Here is a 26,858-nt window from a genome sequence, read left to right as displayed (position 1 = left end):
CGAGTTTTTACTACCATTTGAACATCTATTCTGCATAAAAAAAGAGTTTTCTGCTGCAATTATTATAAAGAAAAATAAAGAAAATATAATAAAGAAAAAATAATTGTTACAAAGAAAAATTATAAAGAAATATCTCAATGAGTATTTTGAAAAAATTATGAGTTGGTATATCAGTAATGACCCATTTTAAGGCACTTTGCACCAAAAACCACCATATTTCATATTTATAATGATATTTTGGTTAATAGTTTTATGTTGTGAATATGAATATTGTAAAGAATTTTATCATTAGATATATGCATAAATTATAGTATACTTAAAGTTGGTTATAAAAATAGTCATAAAATTGCAAGGGTAATAATGAAAAAAAAGTGGAAAGGAAAAGAATCTGTCAATATCAAATCTATCAAATTCTATACCAAAAAGCATTAATTATTAAAAAAAAAAAATCTGGTACTAGTTAAAAGTAGAGACTTTGACCAGTAGAGAGATAAGGTACCTAACATACAAAAATCAAATGAACATAATATCTAATTTTCAATAAGTCAGAATACCACAGTAACTGGAATAAAGAGTCACTATTTGACAAAAACTTTTGAGAAAACTGAAAAGCAGTTAAGTATTGACCAATACCTCACATCAACACCAAGATAAACTCCAAAAGGATACAAGACTTAGTCATAAAAGATGGTCTTATAAGAAATTAGAAGATCAAGAAAGTTAATGATTAACAAACAATAGAATCACAGGCGATAAAATGACAGTTTTGCTTATATTAAATTTAAAAGATTTTGCACTGCTTTTAAAATTAGAAAGGAGACAGGTAAATGGGAAAATATCTTTGTAGCAAGTTTCTCTGATAAAGGTCTCATCTCCAAACATAAATAAACAAGGAACTGATTCAAATTTAAGACTAAGAGCTATTTCCCATTAGATAAATGGTCAAAGAATATGAACAGGTAAATGAAGAAATCAAAGTTATCAAAAGTCATATTTTCATAACACTATAAATCACTAATAAAAAGGGAAATCCAAATTTAAGCAACTTATGACCTAAACTGATAAAAGTTAACAAGAGGAAAATGACAAAGGTTTGAGATCTATGGAAAAACAGGAACACTAGTGTACCCTTGATGGAATATGAATTGCTTAGTCATTCTAAAAAGCAATTTGCAATGATGTCCCAAAAAAATTACCAAACTTTTCATATCCTCTGACTCAGATATACTACTACTACTAGTTCTATAGTATCAACAAGATCAAAGAAAGAAGAAAAGAATCTACATGTAAAAAAGTTTTTATAGTAGTTTTTTATGAAGAAGCAAAAAAACTGGAAACTAAAGGATGACTTGCTATTGGGAAATGGCTAAACAAACGAACATAATGGAATATTATTTTTCATAAGAAATTTTAAAATGAACAATTTCAGAAAAAAACTTGAGACCTCTGTAAATTGACGCAGAGTGAAATGACCAGAAATTGAACAATTTATACAGACAATATTATCGAAAAAAACAACAATGAAATACTTTATAACTCTAATCAATTCAATAATTAAATTACAAGGCCAAGAAATTGGAGATAAAACATACTATGTACTAACTAAAGTAATGGACTTAAAATGTAGAGAGAGACAAATTTTTGAACAATTTTAAAATGGGGAAAGGTACTGAGAAGGAAAGATACTAAGTACTTGCAAGACCAAATAATTTTAATTGCAATAAATTCTTAATTGTATGTGAATAAAATGCATTAATATCATTTTCAATGATTAATCTCCTAAAATTATCAAAGGATAAAATGACAAATTATCTCACTTATGCAGTTTATATTAAACATTACTAGTAAAGAAAACAGTGCAAAAATTTTAGTCTTAAAGCAAGATCTATCTAGACCAATAGTTCATTTTATAAATGAGGACTAGCAAAGGTACTTAATAAGTTAGTGGTACAACCAGGACTAAAACTTACATTGATTTCCTAATTTACCTACTTTTCTACAAGATTACACTAGAGGAAGGGGTCTAGTGCTGTATTTATTTTATAGAAAAAGAAAAATTATGTAATGGGAATAAATTTAGATGCCTTCCCATCAATACCAAAGATAAACTAATGAATGTTCATTAACACCATTACAAATTAATATCCTGCCAGAAATGCCATCTATAGTAACAGATAAGAAAAAGAAATTTAGAAAATAAGCATATACAATGAGGAAATAAAATCATCACTTTCTGAAGATGATGCAATGATTTACTTAGAGAACCCTCAATAGTCAATTAAAAGTAATTAAAATAGTGAACAATTTCAGCAATGTTACAGGATATAAAATAAACCCATATCAACCTTTAGTATTTCTATATATTAAAAAATAAAACAAGAACAAAAAAAACCCAAAGAGAGATAGAAAAGTTCCATTTAAAATGGAACTTACAAGAATCCACTTGCCAAGATTCACAGAGGAACTATTTGAACACAATTACAATACACTCTTGACACAGAGACAGATCTAAATAACTGGAAAAAATATTATTTGCTTCTTGGTAGGCTAAGACAATATAGAAGGGGAAAAATCAACAAAGAAATTGAAAATAACATCAGAATTGTTCAGGTCACACAATTAGTCTGGTTCCCAGTCACCTTACTCCTCAACCTCACCTAAACAATTTTTTTGGCCAAGATATAATTAAAAAAAAAGATTACAGTAAGGTTACTCTTTTACAGATTCTAAGTCCTAATTTTTGTTTAAAATAATTTTACTTATTATACTGTCAGCCCAGGGGCTAACACTAGATTTTTCACAATGAGAGTAGAGATTCCTCTTTCTACATGGATGGGGAAATGAAAAGAAAATAGCAATTAAAAAAAGTCTTAAATGTTGACTATTCTTCATTGGCTGGAGAACTAAGAGACCAACCTGAAACATCATCTTATCTAACCTACCCCCAGTTGACAGATAGGAAAGCTCAGCTCCAATAAGGTAAAGTGTGAGGCAGGTACTAAGGAGCAGAGCAGAATTCAAACCCAAATTTCCTAACTCCACCTCCAGTGTGGTACCTTCAGCATAATGGTGCACACCAGCCAACCTTACTTACTGTCAGGGAAGGTGAGGATGGTACACCACTTGAGTTCTAGAACTCTGCGCTGCAGTAAGCTAATCCAGATGCCAGGCTGATACCAAGTGGGATACCAACAAGGTGAGAAGCCGAAGGTGGGGGAGATGACCAGGCTTTTCAAAGAGGGGCAAACTAGCCCAGGTTGGAAACAGAGCAAATGCCAATCAGTAATGGGATCAGTCCTTGAGTGGTCACTGTATTTTCAGTCTGGGTGAGATAGGGAGATACAATCTCTACCATCCTCCCAAAAATCAATTTTCTTTCCATTAGAATTAATAATATTAGAACTATATGTGCAAATTATTCAAGAAACTGTAATCACTAGAGGAAGATAATGGGAGAAGGAAGTAGTAAATTTTAAAAGGCACTTTTTAAAATGATTTGAAAATGGAATCATTTTCAACTGGGTAAAAGAGTTTTACAAAAGAGTAGGACAAAGTAAGAATTGTTTGACTATATAGGGATCTGTAAGTTTTTCCAACTTGATTACTGTTAAGTTCCCAATAAAAATAAAATTCCCTTTAAAAGACAAAACTTAGTATTTTGGAGGGGAAATAATCATGCTGTAAAATAAAAACTGAAAAATCTATATTTTTTCAAAGTCTTAAAAAGAATTAATAGTCCTCAACAAACTGCTCTTTACATATGCCATGATGCTGTACAATGGGGAAGAAAGGGAAGAGAGGGAAAGTGACAAAGGAAGAAAACAGACCTTTTTACCAATAATCTCTCCTCTGACCAGGGATACTCTTGAAGCCCTGCCCAAGGAGCACAGACACTCTGCATCTCAAACACTCTTTGCTTTTTGTGATAATTGTGATGCTTCTGGAATTCTATTACTGGTTCTGTCTCCATTGGTGTTTCCCCTCCAGGCCTCCGCTTCCTCCTCTGTCACATGAGGAGGTCAGACAAGACAACCTCTCCAGTCCCCTCCAGCACTTCAAAATGTTAGGGATAAAAAAATGTTAGTGATCTTAAGAACTCCAAAGCCTGCTCCTCAGAACTGGAAAGGCAGTAGGAGTCATCATGGGCTCTGACCCTCTATTTGGGATCACACCCTTTACAGTTTAGGAAGCCTGTTCCTCACAACACGTGAGGCATGGAAGAGAAAGTATAATTGACCCCAATAGAGAGATAAAGGTGAAGGGGGGAGTTGTGCTCAGACCCCAAAGCCAGTCTGCATAAGAGCAGAGTCACTGATTCCAAGATGAGTGCTCACTCTATTAAACCCTGTGGCTACAACTACTCAAAACTGCTTGAGATCATATATCCTGTTCTGAAAGATAAATTACTAGTATTTAAATGCTTTCCTAAAATTAGTAAACCATGCAATGCAGATTGTACCTGGTTTACAATTAGGCTATATATATCTACAATTAACCTTATATGGGTATATTAGATGATTTCCCCCAGTCCAGTAAATAGAATGACAGAAAGTAAAGGGCAAGAAATAGAGATAATGAGGTGCTGTATGAAATACAAAAGTTACCCCCTTTAGAAATAGAAAGAATTTCCTGGCTTGATGGACCAGGCCTGCTAGCCACTGGCCTAACAATTGGTCAGATTACTAGTGGTCTCTAAAAAGCCTGGAACATAAGACAGGAGATAGCTCTAAGGAATGTAAGCTCAGGAAATGGAAGAGACCTGGCACTATGAGGATATCATTGCTAACTTCTTGGAGCTGGGAGTAGGGAAGGTAGAGAAGGGATAGCTCCCTCTTCCCCTCTCTCCAAGGGTCATGTCAACTTGTGGTAGAGCCACTGGTCCTGATTTGAGCAGCTTTATGAGCAAAGAGAATCTGTCTATAGGCTATAAACTAAAAGAAGATAAAGACCAGCTTTCTATGAGCAGAATTAGCATCCAAGAGGAAGCCATAAGCTAGAAACAAAGAGAAGCTTTGCAGCTGACATCGAAGCTATGCCTGGCAATAACCAGCTATAACTCCAGGACAGTCAAACAACTCATAGCCACCTCTCAAAGAACAGCAGGAAGCAGACCCAAGGCAATGTCAAAAGTTATGATTTTCATATTAATTAATATATGTGTAATAAATATGAAAATAATAATCTAGTCATAGAATCTAAGAAAAGATTCTTTTCCCAGGCAGGTTCTGGGTCTGGGAAACAGTGAAAACAAAGTAATAATTTGTTTTAATCCTGCACTTGCCTGTGCTAAGGGAAGTGAATCAGTATAAACTGTACAAATAATAATGCCTGCCCAAAACTATACAAACAGCTTGTCATTCCCACGGGTCTCCTCCTTGGATGGTCACAAGTGATGTAATCATTATATTGTCCTGAATGGTGGGCTTCTCCTGGGAAGATCACTCAAGCCCCAATTCTGATTGTTCTATCTCATATATACATACATCTACATCTATATATATATATATATATATATATATATATATATATATATATATATATATTCTATACATTCTCCACTTGAACTTCAGCAAAGCGGAGTTTTCCAAGGAGTGGAGTAATCCCATGATTTGCAAAGAAAGCAATGAATAAAACTCTACCTGCTTACTAGCACTCTGTCTCTGGCCTGCTCTGTCACACCCAGGCTAGAGACTGCTATGCCTAGAAAGGCCAAGTACATTCTGCTATATGGCTTCCCTCTGGGTATATGAACTTAGTTTTTCTGGGTCTGTGAAAAGCACTGTCAAGTAATCTTTAAAATTGGGTAATTCAAAAAAAAGTTAATAATTCCACTGAGAAATGTAGGTAATATGAAGACAAAAGATATCACATTTTAATGGATAACACTAAAGATCTACACAAGCTCTTTGACCCTCCCTCAGTTTCTGACTTCACCTGTGTTATCTTTGGCAACAAGACCTTTGGAAAAGTCACCAGGATTTGGGAAGGTCCTGCTGTCCCGCTTCACAGTATCAAGACTGTTGCAATATTCCCATCTCTTCTGCTGTAATTCTTGTAGCCAATATGTCATGAGTTGATGGTTAGGAGCCTAGAAATGTAGAAAAAATAAAAAAGATAATAAATACATATTAAGAAATTCAGAATAAAATATGTAGATTTCTTCAGGCATGGACAATTCTATCTTCAAGAGACATGAAGGAGAAGAAAGAAGAGGTTGGGGGGAGAGGGCATCTAGTCAAGTCTGGGAGTTGGAGACAGCAGGATTCAGTAGAAAGAACACTGAGTTTGGATTCAGAAGACAAACAGGCAGCAATCATAAGTCAAATAATAAAGCAGTTAATTAAGATAGCACACTAAAGATGGCAGAGAACAGGTCACCATAATTCCTCCCTATATATTGCTCTCTAAAAAACTTTAAAATTACATTTCCAATCAAATTCTGGAGTAGCAGAACCAAAGAAGCACCTCAGGTAGGCTTTGGAGGTAGCTCCTAAGCAGTTAAGCAACAGACACAGGAAGGGGGGTCAGGCAACTGATAAGAAAAGGATTCCATGGGACCCACAAGATCACAGTTCCAGGTAGAGAGGATAGTTTGTGACTGGTTAACAAGGTGGCACAGCTCTGGTCCGATCCAGGGGTAGGAGCACTTAGTCCTTGTGGCTGCAGCAGAACAGGGGCCCTTCCAGGGTAAATATCAGAGCATAGACCAGGAGTGAAATGACCCTACCTCTTCCAAGATAACATTACTGTAGAAGTCCAAAAATTTGCAGATCCCCAGAACTAGCTCTGAAAACAGTAGCAAAAACAACAACAAAATGACCTAATGACCAAAAAAGGTGCAAAAATTCACTAAAGGAAAAAATTCCTTTAAAAGAAAAACAGGCCAAATAGAAAAGGAGGTACAAAAGTTCATTGAAGAAAATAATTTCTTAAAAATTAGAATTAGGCAAATGGAAGCTTGACTCCATAAGAATTCAAACAACTGATCTGGAAAATAGATCATGGAGAGATCATTTAAGATTACTGGACTATCGGAAAGCCATGATCAAAAATAGAGCCTAGATATCATATTTCAAAAAAAAAAAGACAAACTGCCCCATATCTTATATTGAGAGCAAAAAGGAAACTGAAAGAAACCTTCAATCACCTCCTAAAAAAGATCCCAAAATAAAAACTTCCAGGAATATTAGAGCCAAATTCTCAGATCAAGGAGAAAATGTTTTGCATGATTTCACATATATAAATGATATATTGTATGTCTTCTGAGTGGGAAGGGGAGAAGTGTGGTAAAAGGGAGGAAGAGAATATGAAACTCAAAAATGGAAAAAGAAAGGACCATAAAATGATTGTTTTAAAAAGACAAATAGTAATGTAAATGAGGAAAAATCAAGTCACAGAATCATTCTCAATCCTCAGACCTCATTCAAGAAGAAATGTAGGCTCCATGCTGTCAGAAGAAGAAATATCCTTAGACAACAGATGAAGACTTGTGTCATGAAAGGGACATGGTTCAATTTCTTAACAATCAGTTGGTCAATGTTCTTGTTCCTTTTAATCATCAAAGCTGACTTTCATTTCTTATAAAACATCTAGTTTAAGATAATACACTCAAAAACTTAGCCATCTCCTAGACAAGCACAAAAGCTAGTAAAAAAAATACTAACAAAAACACATCTTTTTTGCAGCATGATGCAGTGGCAAGAAGACTGGACTTGAGATCAGAAGACCACAACTAACCATAAAAATGTAACTGTAAAATTATGATGACCAGGTCTGGTCCCAGATCAGCAGTGGGAAGACACCTCTACTAGCTAATCTGCAGAAATGGGAGACCAAGAGCATGGAAGCCTATATATAATATGGGCTTTTTACACACTACCACTCTCCTAGTTCTGGCATCCTTAACAGAATGGAAACATGTTGCTTGCAAAGAAACATGGTAACCTATAAGGTACTGCAGAGAAGAAATAACTCAAGTTTTTCATCTAAGTCTTGCATATACCATCACCTTAAACTTGCATGACATTTTACATGGCCAGAATCTCATGTGATTATTCCACAACATTGTGAAGCAAGCAGGACAGAAATTGCTGTTTTACTGATGGGACCCAGAAGCTGACTGCCATGTCCAAGAAGATGCCAGTACTCAAAGACTATAGAATCTACTGTTGCTTCAGAGCATGGAGTATTTCATGACACAAAGCCAAGTACCACTGCCAGGGCAACCTTGTTAAAAAGGACAACTCGATTTCAGGAAGTCTAAAATCATTACAAGAACTCTGCAGTTTCCATAGCAATCAATCTATTCAACATCCCTGCTACTCACTTCTGAAGTAGGACAAGGGAACTTCTTTCCATTCCTTTCATGCTCTGACAATCAGTGGGTCAAGGCCCTTAGCAACAGTGGAGCAGAAAGCTAGCCAAGAAGTCCTGACCTGGATAGAGAGATCTAGAGATAGAGAGATCAAGAGATGAATAGATGTGTGTGTGTGTGTGTGTGTGTGTGTGTGTGTGTGTGTAGAGAGAGAGAGAGAAACATAGCTATAGATAATAGAGAGATAAAGGGAGAGAGAAAGATAGATAGAAAAATGGACAGAAAGATATATAGAGATGGGTGGATGGATGATGGATAGATAGATAACAAGATGGTTAGATGGATGATAGAAAAAGATAGATAAGAGATAGGTAGATAGATGATGGATGAACAGATGGCTGGATAGATGATAGACAGATATAATGATAGACAGAGATAGATAGGCAGATAGATAGAGATAGACAAACAGAGATAGATAACAGAAAGATGGATGATAGACACAGAAATAGACAGATAGATGAGATAGATGAAAAACAGATAGAGATGATATAGATAGAAAGATGGATTGATAGACAGAGATAGAGATAGACGATAGAGAAAGAAATGTAGATAGTTTAGAGATATATATAGATAAATGTATAGTTATAGATACATATATGTAGATAGCTTTAGATATTTGGATGGATGGATGAATAGGTAGATGCAGATAGTTATAGAGATACAGAGATATAGAAATATGGATATCCATCTGTGTATATTAAGATACGCAGAGAAGGGATGGCTAGGTGACACAGTGCACTGGCCCTGGAGTCACAAGTACCTGAGTTCAAATCCAGCCTCATAATAATTACCCAGCTGTGTGGCCTTGGGCAAGCCACTTAAGGCCATTGCCTTACAAAAACCTAAAAAAACAAAAAACAAAAAAAATACACAGATAATTTGTGAATTACCCTCTATGAAGGCAGAAAGCACACTAGATTAGGAGATAAAAGAATGGCATGTTGGTACTTGACCTCTTCTATGAACTGCAGGGTGCCCTTTCTTCTTCACAGATGACACTGCACTCATAACAAATCCCAAAGTACTGCAGAATCTCCTAAATGAGACCTATGATCACCAGTTGTCTCTTGTCCATCTCCAGAGAAATGTCCCATAGACATCTCAAACTTAACATGTCCAAAATAAAACTGGTAGGGCACTACCAGGTCTCAACTTCAGTGTCCTCCTCAATGCCTCACTCACTCTCACCCCTCATCTCCAACCTACCTCCACATCTCTCACAGACATTCCTTTCTCATTCAGCTATTGCAAAAGTTTGCCAGTCGGTCTTCCCACCTTAAATCTTTCCCCATTCTCTCTCAATTTTCCACTCAGCCTGTTCACTGAGTTCCAGTGGCTTCCTCCCAACTCTGGGATGGAATAGAAAATCCTCTATTTCGTTTTTAAAGTCCTTCATAACTCAGCCCCTTTCCGTCTTTCCAGGCTTCTGACCTACTCCCCAGTTTCATGTATACTGGCTCAAATTCAGTGACACTCCCAACTCCATGTCTTTTCTCTAGTTGTCATCATCCCTAGAAAGTTCTCCCTCCTCATGCCGGTTTTCCTGGCTTTCTTCATAAAGGAAAACCTGCCCAAAGCTCAAAACCCACCTCTTGTGCAAAAGATCTTTCCCAGCCTCCCTCTGCACCAGAGCCTTCCCTCTGGGAGGGCCCCTCTGGCATGTGCCCAGTTATGTGTATGTCAGCCTGTTCCCCTCCCCAATGTGAACAACACTAGGGCAGACCCCGTGTTTTTGCTTTTATATCTTTAGAGCCTGGCACATGGGAGGGTTGCTTAATAAATCCTTGATTTATGATAGTTCTGAAGAACACCACTATCTAAAACAGTCTGCTTTTATCATCTTAGAATCACAAAATGTCCATTAGAAAAGATCTTGGGCCCATCTAGTCCAATTTGTACCTGAATAAAACTCTCCTCTCCAATATCCCTACAGTAAACAAGTTGTCATCTACTTTCATAGGGAAACTTTCTCAGGACAGCATATTCTAATCAATAAGATGTTTCAGACATGATCGTGCATGTGCAATCTAGATCAGATTGCTTGCTGCCGAAGGAAGGGAGGAGGGAAGGCAGGGGAGTGGAAAAATGGAGAACTCAATAGTTCAAAAACAGAAAAGATTTATGTTGAAAACTATCTTTGAAATTGAAATGGAAAAAATAAAATAACATCAAAAAGAAGTTTTATATTATATCAAGTAAAAATTTGTTTCATGTTAAGTTGGAGGGAAATGTGATCCAGGGCATAGTCTAGTGCATGCAACTGGCAGAGGCTCATATGGGGGTATACAAGGAGAAGTATGTTGTGGTCACATTGTTGGGGATTTGAATAGGAAACAGATGCCCAAAATAAAACAAGGCCAGTACCTTTAATAAAATTGCATCTATGCAATACGGAAACTTTAGGATTTGGTCTTGGTGTCTGTATTAAATTCTGAGATCTTGATTTAAATTTTTCATTGTATTGTGATCTCCTAGGTGAAGCTTAAGTGAAACTTATTAAATAAATTTTTCTTTCAAAAAAAATCTTTTCTATCTCTAATGTTAAACCATTTAAGAATAGCAAAACAATTTTAGAGGAGTGAACAACTTTATTTATATACAACTCTGCTTGTTTATATATTATTGACATACAATTCCTTAGCTGTCCTTTCTCCAGAGTGTCTTCTAAATGGAAAGCATCTAACAAAAATGGATTGAAAGGAGGATATGCTTATGATTGACTATAACTAAAGTCAGATTATAGGGATGAGCTGTAGGGCTGTGAGCCCTTCAACTTCTCTCTTCTCCAGTTGTTCTCATGATCAGTCCACATGCTTAGGAGGCCAACAAGCCTTAGGAATGGAGTCTATCGCACCTCCCTCTGCCCACCCCAAATTACCAAATTGCTGCCAGGTGCCACAGGAGCTGTCTCTATAGGTGATGCAGCTCCTGCCCCCTCAGTAATTATAACCAGTCAAGATCCTCAAAAAATATTTTCACCAAAATCCTCACTATTCATCAAATGCTTCAATTTTAGAAAGATATGAAGTTTTAGTAAAGGTTTTCAAAATGTTTTATTATTCCCCAAACAAACGTTATAATTTCACCCCTTGTTTCTCCATGAGAAAAAAGACAGTAAAATGGACAGAGCACTGGACTTGACTGAGTGACATGAAAAAAGATGCACTGATGTCTGTCTTACTTCTGTATCTTAAAAGGACCATTAAGTCTTTGTCTGACCTGCAGCTGAAGCTTCCTCTGAGTGTTTTCTTCTCCATTAGGTATGAGCACCACACACTTGGCCTTAAGGAACACAAGTTTTGGTTCAACACAAGTCAACAGTGGAACAGTTCCTCCCAAAATTAGGTTATTATTATTCCACTGAACTCAGCCCAGATAAAAAAATAATTCCTGAGTCCTGAGTTTAGCTCTAGTACCAAAGTTTAGAAAAGATGGAGATACAGGAAAGAGTATTCAGAGGAAGGCAAGAGTCTGGAGGATCAATTGAAGAACATGGGACAGTTGGGCCTAGAGAAGAAACTGTTTAGAGAGACATGGAAATTGCCTTCAGGTATCAGGTTAGATCTTTCCTTTTAGCTTGGCCTTACTTTGTTAGGCCCTAGATGGCAACACTAGGAGCCGGGGGGAAGTGACAAGGCAGGTCCCTGACAATTAGAAACACCCCACATTGGGACAGGTGGCCTCAGAGCAGGAAGGGGTTTAGAGACCTCCAGTCCTCATTTGTGGCTAGGTCAGTGACTTGTCTAAGATCACAAAGACTATGAAGCCTCCCCAGAGTCGTCTGCACCTGGGCTTCCTAACTGGCTCTCTTTTTACTCCCTCACATTCCAAAGCCCTGGTGTGTTCCTCCTTTCTGGGTAGAGAAAAAGAACAATAGTTGACATTCAGATGGCACCCACTGCAACAAGTGCTTTACAATTATTATCTCATTTGAACTTCACACAAGCTTGGGAGATCAGTGCCATGATTATCTCTATTTGACAGATGAGGAAACTGAGGCAAGCAGAAGGTAAGTGATTTGCCCAGAGTCACATAGCTGGGTGGAGTAATGGAGGGAGAACTTGTCCTAGAGTCAGGAAGACCTGAGGTCAAATCATGCCTCTAACACTAGACATTTCCTGGCTGTATGACTTTGGACAAGCACCCCTCCCCCCATTCAAATCCAGTTCACAAGTGAATCAGGCATCGTCTCCATGCCGTGGTCTTCAAGAACAAAGGACAACATTTAGTCCACCTGCTGAAGAAATAGAAGATCCCTATTCAGGTTGGACAACATTTCAGAAAGGAGAAAATAGAGGCCCGGGAAGGGGCAGTGACTAACTCTAAGTCACAAGGAAGTAAATATCTGGACTAGACTCACATGCAGAAGTCCTAGCTCCCTCCATCCATGGATGATGGGACTTCAGGTGCATAGTCACTCAAAGTTCTAAAAAAATCTCAAAGTTGAGGTCTGGTTCATCAAGTGTTGCCCCTCACATGCATACACACATAAGCACACACACATATACGCACTCAGAGAAGTAAATACTAACACACAAGCACATGTATGCATACAATGATGATGAGGTTTACTTATTTCTCCAAGACGACCATGACATCAGGGAGGTGATACCAAGACAAGCCAGTGAATTGGATTTGGGGGGGGGGGGGGAGTGGTGAGGGGATGAGCTGTGCTAAGTCCCCAGTCTCATTTTCTCCTCTGGAGTCATCTGGGTCCAGTGGCCAGACACAGATCAGGAGACTGAAGATGGCCCAGATGGGAGGTAATCAGGGTTAAATGATTTGCTCAAAGCCATATAGCTAATAAGAACCTGAGGTCACATTTGAACTCAAGTCCTTCTGACTTGAGCATTCTATCCACTGTGCCATCTAGCTACCCATAGAGACACACAAAGACTACCCTAGGAGTTTCCTCAGGAATGGAAAGCAAGTTTGTCTTGGAATTCCATCCAAATGATTTATTCATATTCCAAATGGACTTCTTAAGTAGCTCCTCCAAAATGAACCTATAGTCCAGTCCAAAGGCAATCTCATGAATCATATTAGCCTTCTAGTACCAGGTAATACAGGTACCACAGAAAAATAGGAAAATTTTCTGTTTTGAGGTATTTATTTATTGAAAACAGACAGGACAACTATTAATTCTATTTTCTAATCCTGAAGGGAGTTTGTTCATTTTCAACACTCTCCCCCTATTTTTTAAAGAAAACTATGTAAACCATTTGGAATAACCAAGAGAAAAAAGCAACCATGAGAAATAAAACGAATCAGGCCAAAGATAGCAAGATGATCCATCTCTGCAGGCCTCCTTGGACATCTGGGTTAACCATACACAGTAATATTTCCTCTCCAGTACACATTTTCTGGGCCTTAGTAGAGTGAAACTAAGGACCATTTCAGTTACCTGTTGTTGTAAAAAAATAAATCAGAAGCACAACAATTTGGGGGCAGCTAGGTGGCACAGTGGATAGAGCACCGGCCCTGGAGTCAGGAGGACCTGAGTTCAAATCCAGCTTCAGACACTTAATAATTACCTAGCTGTGTGACTTTGGGCAAGTCACTTAACCCCAATGTCTTGCAAAATCCTTACCAAAAAAGTACAATAATTTTAAGAGATCTTAGTGAAGCAGCTGAGGTAAAGTGGGATGAACCATCTTTCATATCACAAATTTTCAGTGAGGGGTGTACTATGTTATTTAAGGACAGGAAAGTCTAGAGAGATTCTGCATGACCTGTAGATGTGGGGGAGAGGATGGATACCTTGGTTGTTACCCAAACAAAAACTTCCATCCCATGCATCCCTCTTATAGGGCCTATTTGATCACTTCAGTAGTTGGGGCAAGACCCCCTCAGGACTCCAAGAAGAGCCCAATCACATTCTTTTCATCCTCTGTAGGACAGAGTGGCACTGCATGACTAGTATGGAAAGGCTTAATGTCATTTTTATCACAGATCTTATTATATTCTTCACCTCAAAGACTGCCCCACTTCAGAACTCCCCTGACAAAGGTACACCAGCCCTTTTGGTCACAGAGTTGCACACTCCAGAATCATCCTCAATTCCTCAGACCAGGCTGCTGAGCCAAATGCTTGGCAAAAATGGACATTTCTACATCTTCATCTGTCTTCTTCCCTCAACCCAAAAAGCCATCACCTCCATCTGCCAACAGCCTTCTAATTGTCTTTGCCTCGTCTCTCTCCTACCTACACTCATGCTCCATATAGTGACCAAAGTAACTTTCCCAAACCAAAGATAAAATATCACTCCTTTAATGAAACTAGGTGGTTTCCTAGTGATTTGGGAGTTAAATATTTCATCTTTATCTCATCCTTTAACATTTGTTTTGTGCAAATTTTATAATATACAACACTGCTAAAGTAATAATAACACACTATAAGGGTAGAACTCAATGGATTATTTACCCCATTTTATTATTTTTAATTATTTTAGTTAGGAATATTTCTTGATTGTGAGTCAGATCTATATAGTTCCTAAGATCAATCAAAACCACTGAGTAAGAGACTTGGTTATGGCCTAAGGAATCATACAAGAACTGAGCTATCTCTGGACCAGACAGATTTCAAGGGTCTGGAAGCTGAGAAGGAATGGGGTGGGGGGGGTAATATGGACTGAGTCATGCACTGGCAGCTCTAGGGTAACCAGTGAAAAATGAAAGAAAAAGTAGGACTGAATTGTAGCAGAGAAAGGAGATCTATCTGGAGGAGAGTCATTAGCCAGACAAGCATTCCAGAGCAGAAGTCCCAATGCTACGCTAATGTCACCTGTAGATCCACCCACTTAAGGACTGTGGGAAGTCCTCAGAAAAGGGATGCTTTTCCCCAACTCCATAGGTACTATAAAAGAATTTGCTATTTCATTACCCAAACTTTCTAGTAACATAAATTTTGCCTCAACTACAAAGAAGTCAGAGTTTAAGTAGAGATAGGAGAATCCTTAACATTTAGAGACTGTATATACTCTACCAAATTTCATCTCTCTCTCTCTCCATATATATATATAGATATAGATATATAGATATAGATAGCTATAGATAGATATAGATATGTGTGCCCAGATAGATTTTATTTAGAGGTCTAAAATGATTATGATCTAACTTTTCATTTTAAAATAAACTATATAAAAAGCAGCTCTAGGCTTAAAATGAGCAACAGGGAGTTAGATATCTAAAAACTTCTAAATAAGGAAACAGTCTTATTTGGGGGATGGCCTATAAGCTAAAACATAAAATTCCTCAGATTGACATAAAAGGCCTTCCAATAACCTAGACTCTTAATGAATGTTTATCTGAACTAAAACCTACCTTTCCATACTCTTAATCTTCAGGCATATCCCAGCCACTCTGCAAGACTTCCTTTTCTGGGAAGTTTCTCTAACCCCAGAAACTTGAAAGAATTCTCTCCTCACTTCAACTGTCCTTGAACATTTGGGTATTGCTTTTGTCCATACTAGACCCTAATTCCTATTATACTTAGCTGTGTCTTTGTCATAACCATCACACAGATGACAGACACAAGACACACACACACACACACACACACACACACACACACACACACACGATGTAAATTCCTTGAAGTCATCACTTATCTTTAGATTTCTAGTATAAGGCCTGCAACTTTATTAGGCAATTAATAAATATTTAAGTGAACCAAACTAAGATAAAGAAGATCAATGCCATTTTCTGTTTCTGTTCTTACTTCTTAGAGTAGGAAATGTGGAAAACTGCTGAAGTTACTTTCTGTTTCAAAAGTGCATGAAAGTATGAGCTCTAAACTAAAATGTGGCCTCTAAGAGACCACGTCTACATTCCAATGACTTAGTTAGGAGAACAGCTGGGTCATTTGGGTGAATCTGAGCTGACTCTGTAGCTAAACACTCTCCAATCTAGGCCAGTCAAAATGTATGAGCTCCACTTCTGTTTGTCCAGGGTAAATAAAAACTCATATGGCCACACCCAATGTCCTACTGGAAGCTCAGCTCTTGGCTCTGTTGCTAATGGCTTCAACGTGCCACTGCAGATTGCATTACATGATCTTGGCTCTTCTACACCATCGTATTTTTGCAAATGCTTGGAAACTTTATAAAAAGTAGAAGAGAAAGATGATAAGGTTATACATTTTAAGTGAAATTATGTCTGCTTCTAAAGGAAAACATTTCAATAGTCTGATCCCAACCTAAAAACTTATATTCATCTCATCACTATAGATTCAAAATCTATGTTGCCATGCAAGACAGATTCAAAATAGTGTCTGATAAAGCTATCTGTTATCTGACAGAGAGGTACAAGTCATTGGAACCTCTTCCTAGCTATCTGGTAGGAGCAATGGAAAACCCACACTGGTTGTATGATGTGCTTAACCAAAGGCACTCTTTCAAACATTGCTCTTTACTCTGACAATCTTTATATACATTGCTGTATATTGGGAAAAAAACCAAAACATTATAATGACAGAGTAGAAATCAGCCTAGAATTGAAGCTAGAATGCCTGGGCTCCAACCTTTTATTAGCTGTGTAACCTTAGGCAAGTTGCCTTCTCTCTGGGTTTCCTTTCTTCAACTGTTAAGTGAAGTAACTGCCTCAGAAGATCAGGAAGAACCCTTCTAGTTTAAAATTCTACACTCCTGGGAGTTCCAATAGCTTTTTTTTAATTTTTGTGACATCAATACCTACAAACTAAACCATGAACCTTTTTGGGGAAGTGTTGACATAAGAGTGCAGAGATAAACCTGAAAACCACTGCTCTAGAAAACCACTGCTCATTGGGATAAAATATTTAAATACTAACCACAAAGTGTTCGTTCAACAAGAAACATGTTTATGCTTCATTAAAGAAGACACTTTACTTTCTAGTTTACCACTGTCTCTTAAGAACCACAGGCCTGTTCTATGGCTGAACCTTCCTATATGGGTTGTCCCCCCACCTCCATTAAAATTGAGTTCCTTGAAAGCAAGAATGATCTTGTTTTTTTTTTCATTTGTACTTCCAGTGCTTAGCACAGTGCTTGTCACACAGTAGGCATTTAATAGATGCTTTCCAATTTCTTCATTTCTAACATGGGAGTAGCTATTGAACATATCCATTTTTCATGGAATGGTTCACTTAACCCCAATCTACACTGGGTGTGGCAACCATGGGCAGCCATGCTGCTTGCTCACTCTCAGGGTCTGATTTGGGGGGAGGAAGGGAGAAGGCAGAGAAGGACACAATAGTTCTACTGATCACCACTATAGCTGGGTCCCAACTGGTATGCTTTCTATTTATACAAATCAGTCCCAGTGACACTATTAATAACAAAGCATGAAACAGATCCTAATAGAGGAGAAAGAATCAAAAATTTTATTTAATGAAAGGCAAAAGCAGAATTATTAAAACATAACAGTCCACTCATTAACCTGGGTTACACTCTCCCACCAATACACACAATGTCCATGTTGAGGAAAGTGAGTACACATCTACAGAAACCTAGAAGTGAGGCATGAGGAAGGTCACCCTCCTCAGGTCTATCCCTGGATATCTAAGAATGGGAGACTGGCCTCTCCACTGTCCTGGTGGGCTCTGGGTCATAAAAGCAGTGCCAAGCTCATTTACTAATCAGCTAATATTTATTAATGCTGGGGGAAGCTAGGTAGCACAGTGGATAGAGCACTTAATAATTACCTAGCTGTATGACCTTGGGCAAGTTACTTAACCCCAATGCCTTACAAAAAAAAAAACAAATTAAAAAATGTATTAATGTTTCTTGTATACAATGTGAAGCATTAGTAACACAAAGAAAGACAAAAGACAGATGCTGTGCTCAAAGAGTTTGTAGTCTAATGAGGAAGATAGGAACAACTAAGTACAAACAAGTTGAATTACCAGAGAGTTGGGGCCATCTCTCACACAAAAACATGAGAAAGCAGCATGAGAAGGGAGGAGGGGGGTAAGGGAATTCAGCTAGGTTTGAACCAGGCTTTGAAGAGCCTTGAATGTCAGGATCAAGAATTTATACTTTAATCAAGAGGCAATGGAGGTTTTTAAAGTGGTCCCTTAATATCATTAAAATAAAGCACTGCTTCATTTCCATTTTATACAAAATACATGCACTATTAAGCAGTAAGTAGCATGGTTCAACGAGAGTCAAGAAAACCCAGGCTCAGTTATGAACTTCTATTCTGATCAGTACTTGAAGTATTCCCTTTGTAATTATTTTCAGGGGGGGAGGGAAGATTCCATCTGACTTGTCATAGTTCCATTAAATTGCAATTCTTTTCTTGTAGAAAACTTGGGATTTGTCTTTAGCTAATCTCTTACCTTGAGGATTTGACCTTCTATCACACCAATTTTTCTCTGTTCTCAATCCTGCTTTGAATTAGAGCCTCCCAGGATCTTGCAACTAGAAAGATCTCAAAGCACATCCCTCCCTGGACAAGCTCTGCCTCATGTTTCAGCTTTATATCTGTTCTACCCATGTAGCCATACCGCTGTCGGACACATGTCACTCACAAACCCTCCACCCTTCCTTCCCAATGCTCCAGTTTTCTACTTGCCTAGAGGTAGAAAACACCCCCCCCCATGTCTTGCTTTTCTTATTCTTCAGATAAATTTTCATCATTCTCTAAATCTTTTGCATATGTCTTATCTTTTCAACCAGATTCTAAGCTCCCTGAAGACAAGAGAAGATTCTTAATTTCTGATGTATACAGCATTACTACATTATTAGCAGCTTTACCTTAGTCAGCAAAATTCATTGGGATAGACATACTGAAAAGTTTTTAAATTAAAAAAAAATAATTTTCTGGTTCTACATGGCCATCTTTTAAAACTTTTCTTTAAAAAAAGAAAAAAGCAAAGAAACACCCATCAAAACCATTCTGATAGCTGATTACAGTCTAATAGAGTTTAAATGTATATTCAATGTACAGTAAGAGCCATTAGGGAGAGCTCAGCTCAGTACCTCTGCCCTATATTCATTTCACGCCTCCTGCAGCTTCATAAATTGTGGTTACTCTTAAAAAGGAAGGAAATTGGGAAAGTATGTGATCTTGCAGAGTTTACTGCAAGGAGCAAGAAGAGTCATTAAAGGTTAACATTAGAAAAGCTTTATCTAAGCAAAGCTTAATAGAAGCAAACCACCTAGAGTCAAGCAGGGAAAAGGCCACAGCAGAAACCTCGGATTCTCACAACAATCCTATATTTAACCCATTATTCCTGAAGCTACTATTTTCCCGTCACTTTTTAAGCAATATTAGAAAGAAGCACTACTTAGGAGTTAATTTGGGGCCTATTTTTAAACTATATGCATATGGATAACAGAGCATGAAGCAGAGCAGCTGATTCTACTAAATAAAACACTTCAATAGGTATTAATTAAACACCAACTATGAGGCAGGGGCTGTGCTAGACCCCGGGAATAAAAGGAGATAGTACCAGCCCACCACGCAGATGAGTAGGAAATCCACAAAGCAAATACAAAATCAGTTTGGTGGCCAGCCACTAACACCTGGGGAATCAAGAAAGATCTCTGGAAGCTGAGCCTTCAAGGGTGAGAGCAGAAGTGAGGAGGATGAGGGACCAAGTTCAGAGGCAGGGAAAGGTAAACAGACCCATGAGACTGAGGGGCAGAACCTGTGGAAGAGAGCAATGGGGATCAGCCTAGGAAAAAAAGACCAGAGACCAACAGGAAAGGGCTTTCAATGACACCAAGAGAAGTTTGCTTTTGATTCTAGAGGCAAGAAGGAGGGACATTTCATATTAAATGTCAGCCAGACCTGATTGTTTCTGTAATATCCCTTTGGTAGCTTGTGGAGGACAGATACAGAAAGATCATGTAGCAGACTTTTGTAATGGTGACAGGGGTCTGGAACCCAGTGGTTGTGGAATGAGTGAGAAGTGAGTGGCAGACAAAGGTATTGCAAAAAAATGTTTCATAAGGAAGTTGGTGACAGACACATTGACACTACTGGTGGAAGTGTGAACTGATCTAGCCCTTCTGGAAAGCAATTTGAAACTATGTCCAAAAAGAGACTATATTGTGCATACTTTGAACCAGCACCAATACTACAAAGTCTATACCCCAAAGAGATCAAAGGAAAAGGGTTCATATACAAAAAAATGAATACAAGAACTAGAAACTGATGGGGTGTCCATCAAATAGGGAATGGCTCAAAATGAATGGAATAGAATACTACTGTACTAAAAGAAGTTAAGAAAGGTTTTTTTCACAGAAAACCGAGAAGACATGTCCAAACTGTTGCAGAGTGAAATAAGTAGAATCAGGAGGAACAATTTATATTAGAATATCAACATTTAAAAAAAACAAGACTTAACTCTCATTAACTCAATGATCAAGTCATAATTCCAAAGTGCCAATGATGAAGAATGCTTCCCAACTTCTGACAGTTTAATGTACAGAATGATGCATAGTCAAAGTGGGAATTTGTTTTGCTTAACTAAACTTATGTTACAAGGGTTTTGTTTTTCTTATTAGAGGGAGGGGTGGGGCAAATGTTTGATAATTAATAAGTCAAATTTATTTTAAAATAAAGATGCTATTCTAGTGACCTTAAGTAGGCGGTCACTCTGGCCTCAAGTTCACCAATAGTGAATTGGGATGGAGAGAGATTGGGCTAGATCATCCCTAATATAAATAAACACACCTAATTCCAGATTATAATCCTACCAGCATCTTTGCATAGCCTCTGCTCCAGTCAAACCAGAATAAGAGGTATTCTTCACCCCTCCCCTCCTCAGTGTCTTTCTTCATGATTCCCCCTAAGCTTAGAAAGGTATTTATCCTCCTTCATGACCAATCCAACACTATCTCCTCTCTGAAGTCTTTCATGATGAGTCCCTCATTCCATATAATGATCTTTCTTTTTTTTTTTTTTGGATCTCACAAAGCATTCTTGTATGCACATATCACAAAGTCATTTGTATTAAAATTATTCAGGTATAGGTCATTGTCCTCAAAGACAGAGACTGTTTTAAATGAACTCTGCTCCCACAGGAATTATGCAGGGTGTCCCACTGGTCTCAGAACTTAAACACTACACTAAGATTTTTGTGTCAGCCGGAATATACTTTGAATTAGGATTGGCATTGTACTGTAAGGCCCAGAACAAAAAAAAAAAATAGCAGGAAAGCAGGATTTTTAATTCTAACGATTAAAGTTTCAAGGGCCCTTAGTGATCATTTAGGTCAACCCCTCCACTTAAAAGAAGAATGACATGAGATCCAGAGAAGTTCAAAGATTTGTCTATGGTCCCATTGGGGTAAGGAACTGTGCTGAGATTTGTGCTCAGGTACTCTGACTCCAATTTCAGAGGGCCTCAGCCTGGCATAAGGAATAATTTTCTGGGAGTTAGAATTGTCCAAAATGAAATGCATTGCCTCCAAAAGAATGAGAGAGAAAAAGGTTGGATTAAGAGGTCTCTGAGATTCTAGGATGCTATGAAATGAATCTGATGAAATCAATTAATAGAATTATCCACTTTAATATTCAATTATTTTTGTTGGAGTAACAATATCAAGCAAATATCAAGCAAACTTCAAATCAAATATTAAATGACCACATCCTGTGTTCAAGCAGCAGGACTATGTATGAGTCTGTTGGAGCAAGCAAAGAAATTTAGGTGGTATCAGCTTAAGGAACCTAAATCTTTTGGGGAAGACAGATGAGATGGCAAAAGACTTAAGAAGAAGTTTAAGACAGCTAAAAAGCTAAAAAAGATTTTTCACAAGGAAACCTATGACGATTTAAGAAATTAAAAGTCAAACTACTGAGTTCTTTTGCATTAAATATACTCTATGATTACAAAAGCAACAAATAACAAAAGATGTTTCATAGAAAAGTTGTATCTCACACAAACATGACATGTGACTGACGACTTAGTTGTCTTAACCTCTCCCAGCAAGACAAAGGCGAAGGAAACACTAACACTTTAACAAAATAAAATCACACTAAGGCTGAGGCACTGGATCATGGAAACTGAATGGAACTGAACCAAAAGGCCTGCCAATCAAGATGGGGGGAAATGAGGGTACAGATATTCAATAAGCCCTGACCGGGCTCCATCAGTGTAGGGGGAAAGACCCCCAGGCCAGGCTTCCCTCCAACCCAGCTTTCGGTTGAATCACATGTCCTCATTCCCCTTCTTCTGCTGTCCATGTTCATTTGTCTCCAGTCTTATGACTTTATTAAAGTCACAGAAACAAGAGAACATTTTGAAAGCAGCCCAATACGAAAGTCTGTCAATGAACAGGCATGCTGCAACCACTCCCCTGTGCCAAGTTCAGCTGGGTCCTCCAAGAGTCAGCCTTGATTGAAGAAGGATCTTTTTCCTTTCCACTTGCAGTTGGAAAGGGTCCTCAGAGCTTATCTAACCTAACCCCTTCACAGATATGGAAACTGAGACCCTGAGACCTGAACTGTCTTGCCCAAGATCAGGGAGCCAGTAATTGGCAGAGCTAAGGTTCAGACTCAGGTGGTCTCACTCCAAGTCCAGGGATCTTTCAGTATACCTGACTAATAGAGAAATCTTAGTGGAAAATAATTCACTTAAAAAAAATTTAGGGGGCAGCTAGGTGGCACAATGGATAGAACACCAGCCCTGGAGTCAGGAGTACCTGGGTTCAAATCCGACCTCAGACACTTAATAATTACCTAGCCATGTGGCCTTGGGCAAGCCACTTAACCCCACTGCCTTGCAAAAAATAAAAAAAAAAATTTAAAGAAAATGCCTGAATGAAACAGAGCTAAAGGTTACCCACACTAGTATATCTCAAGATCCTTTTGCAGTACAAGAATGATTGATGCCTTGGAAGCTAGTTTCTGGCAAAAGGGGTGACAAGGGGGCTTTCCCCCAATCCGCCATCAGCACAGTTTATCTCTCAGACAGGATGTTTACTAGAAATACATGCTCAGCTCCTCTGTGAGACTTCTCAAGATGTAGAGAAGCTCAGAGAAAGCCCCATAACCCCCAACCACAGGCAATTTTTCTAAAAACCACCTCAGGAGAACAAAATTCTCATGGCTAGATGAGTCATTAGAGCATCTGAACTGAAACTTCCACCTGTACTTTCTGCTGCTACAGCTATGGGCAAGTTGCTCAACTAACAACTCTGAACACTTTTCTCATTTGTAAAATTATAAGACAGGACTAAATAATCTCTCAAGTGTCCACTGACTCAATGATCATATGGATCCTCTTATGGGATGAGACAGGACAGAGAGGTGGCTCAGTGGATAGAGCACTGGGTCTAAAGTCAGGAAGACTCATATGTCAGAGTTCAAATCCATCTGAGACACTAACTAGCTGTGTGATACTGAGCAAATCCCTTAACCCTGCTTGTCTTAGTTCCTCATCTGTAAAAATGAGCTGGGCGAGGGAAGGACAAACCATTCCAATATCTCTGCCAAGAAAACCTCAAATGGGGTCACAGAACATTGGACAAGACCGAGACTACTTAACAACAAATGGGGTATAAATGGATTTATAAAAGAAAGCTATTTTACAGCAAATATTTGAGATATATACACATATACATATGAAACTTAAATATAAGCAAGGCAATCCGCAATTACAAAAATCCATTTAGAAATTTAGTCCACCTTGTGACCAGCTGGGCAATAGCAAATCAGACTGAATTAACTATGAATCCCAACTTTGATCCAAAAATTAGTAAGAATAAATACTAATTTTCACTTAAAATTTTCACAAAAGTCTCACTAACAAAGCAAATTTAAAAGATTATGATTCAATTTCTTAAAGTATATTCCCATCTCAAATCTAATATTGTTTTCAATTTTCATATTGCTTCTTATAGGACTTTCACCTGTGTCTTTATAATAACATTTTAACAATTAAATAACTGTTTTATTCAGATATGGTCTTACTCTGTGATTAGTTTAATTTCTTATGCAAATTATATATATTATATATATAATATATATATATTTGGAAGGAGATAAAAACTGATGAATTGGAAGTTCCCTTGCCTTCCAACCCCCAAAGTCATTTTCCTCAAATCTTGAAAGAACATTTCTAGAAGCACATGAGCCACATATACAAATCTGAATCATAGAACTTCAGAGCTGGAAGAGGTCTTAGAAACTAGCTCAATTCTTTGTTTTGCAGATAAGGAAGCATATCTAGAGCCAAATTTATTGTCACTAACCGTACTGTCCCATCAGAAAAAATAAGGGAGAAAAAGTTTCTTCTCCCAGATAGTACAACTTAGGGCTGGTCCTTAATTTAAATAAATAATTCTATGATAGACACAGACTTGGGGTTGGGCGGGGGGAGGAAGCGATAAAACATGTCCAAGAGCAATCAAAGAAATTTGGAAACAGGATACTAAGACCTAAAACTATGTAATGTGACGTTTGTATTTTCATTTTTAACAATAGACAGTTCCTCAGGAAATTAAATTACCTTAGGTGATAAATTTGTTAGCTACTGGCAAGTTACTGTTTTGGGCAAACTCCTTCTACACTTGAGGAATTATTCCTAAATTTACATGAAGTGTGGTAAACACAACACAAACCTTGATTCTCTTCTACTTCATTGGAGAAAGTGCCCAAAGGTTCTACTTAGGCAGCAGAGAGAGTTAGCTATAATCAAAATCAGAACAAAATGGCAATGGAAGAACAGAAAGTAAACACCTCCATAATAACCTCAACTGTGGGTAAACAGAGCTGCTGAGTCTGAGCAGGATCGCGAAACCCCCTAGTTCCTAACTGTCGCCCCCAGTAGTCATACCTGGATGAGCTGATTTTACTGTCACTCTGTTATTTTTTAAAAACATACCATCTGGAAAGTAAACTGCCTTGAATAAGGAGCAGATTAAGCTAAAGAATAGAAAGAAATGGATAATACAAGTGAGGATGGGAAGAAGCCACGAAAAGACAAGAATGGGAAAAGGGAATCATGGGTTGCAGCAAACAGGACAAGTCTAGGAGAATCAAAAAACAGGGAAGGGGGGTAAGGAGAAGACAGTTGAGCAAGCAACAGTTGGAAGGGATAATAAGGGGGAACTAAAGAGAGGGAAGAACAGGATAAAGTATGGAGAGAGGCCACAGAGACCTTAGAGGTCATCTGCCCAGGTTCCTCATTTTACCAGAAGGGAAAATGAGGCAGAGAGGTTCCAATGCGGCCCAGAATCTGCAAGTTCAGTATTCTGTGCACCTGTGGCTTGTTGGCCTCAGGTGACTTAAAGAGGCTCAGGGCAACCAGGTCTGGCATCCAAAAGAAAGGTGAGGGGGCTCCAGGCAAGCTTTCCAAATCAGAAGGATGCAGGGCACACGAAGCAGGGCAAGAAGTCACCCACAGTTTTCAGTGAAGCTGGGACTTACTGGGCAGGACCGTCCGGGCCCAATGCTCTCCAGAGCCGGGCAACTGGGGAGCTTTGTGGGGAAATGACTGGCACAGCCCCCCGGGCACTGTGTGCCAGCTGGGGGGAAATGACTGGCACAAAGTCTCCCGGGCACTGTGTGCCAGCTGGGGGGAAATGACTGGCACAGCCCCCCGGGCACTGTGTGCCAGCTGGGGGGAAATGACTAGCACAGCCCCCGGGCAGTGCGGGCCAGCTGGGGGGAAATGACTGGCACAGCCCCCGGGCACTGTGTGCCAGCTGGGGGGAATGACTGGCACAGCCCCCGGGCAGTGCGTGCCAGCTGGGGGCCGCTCTCGGGGGAGGGGAGGGGAGGGGGCAGCGCGGGCGCCCACCTTGAGCACCGTGACGCCTCCCGCGCAGTGCACCTGGAAGAGCGCGGCGGCCGGCTCGTGGGGGGCGGCGGCGGCGGCGGCGGGCGGCGGCTCGGGGCCCTGGTAGCTGAAGCAGGCGTCGGCGATGTCCAGGTGGCCGAGGGGCAGCGCGTCCTGCGGGCTCTTGAAGTAGTAGAGGTAGCAGCGGCGCGGGTCGAACACGAACCAGCGGCTGCGGTAGCCGCGCAGCGGGCCCTTGCCCGACAGCTTCTGCAGGTAGCCGCACAGCCGCGCCGGCCCCCGCGCCGCCTCCGGGCCCCCGGCCTCCTCCGCCGCCCCGGCCCCGGGCATCCCGGCCGCCCGCCGCGGCCGCTCCCGGAGCCCGGCCGCCCCGCCCCCGCCCCGCCCCGGCCCGGCCCGCCCGCGGGCGAGGCCTCCTGGGACATGTAGTCCAGTGCCGGGGCGGCTGGGAGGCGCCGCGGCCGCTTCCCGCGGATGCCCGGATGCCCCGCGCGGCGGCCTCTCCGGCCCGGGCCGCGCCGCCGGCGGCGCGCGGCCTCCTGGGATATGTAGTCCCGCCCTCGCACCTGACCCTCCGCCAGCTCCCGCGGCCGCCGAGGAAGCGCGGCCGGTGGTTAGAGCGCTGGGCGCAGGCGCCAAAGGCAGGGGCCCCGGGTTCGAGGCCCGCCTCGGGCACGGCAGAGGCGGCTGCCAGCTCTAGAGGGAGGCGGGACAGGCAGGCTCCGGGAGAGCAGGCACGGCTGTTTGTACCC

The 26,858-nt window shown here is 39.7% G+C and overlaps 1 protein-coding gene across 1 annotated transcript in view; it reads right to left on the bottom strand.

The window, feature by feature from the left end:
• TBC1D2B (TBC1 domain family member 2B) overlaps positions 1-26,436 on the bottom strand; it is a 70,135-nt gene extending 43,699 nt beyond the window's left edge. The window contains exons 1-2 of the mRNA XM_074232514.1: positions 26,107-26,436; positions 5,935-6,088 (exon numbers count right to left, since the gene is read on the bottom strand). Coding sequence (XP_074088615.1) covers positions 5,935-6,088; positions 26,107-26,436 — 484 coding nt within the window. The remainder of the gene's footprint in view (positions 1-5,934; positions 6,089-26,106) is intronic.
• Positions 26,437-26,858: the final 422 nt, after the last annotated feature.

The sequence above is a fragment of the Macrotis lagotis genome, chromosome 4, assembly GCF_037893015.1.
Source record: "Macrotis lagotis isolate mMagLag1 chromosome 4, bilby.v1.9.chrom.fasta, whole genome shotgun sequence".
NCBI lineage: Eukaryota > Metazoa > Chordata > Mammalia > Peramelemorphia > Peramelidae > Macrotis > Macrotis lagotis.
This window is presented reverse-complemented; position numbering and strand designations above follow the sequence as displayed.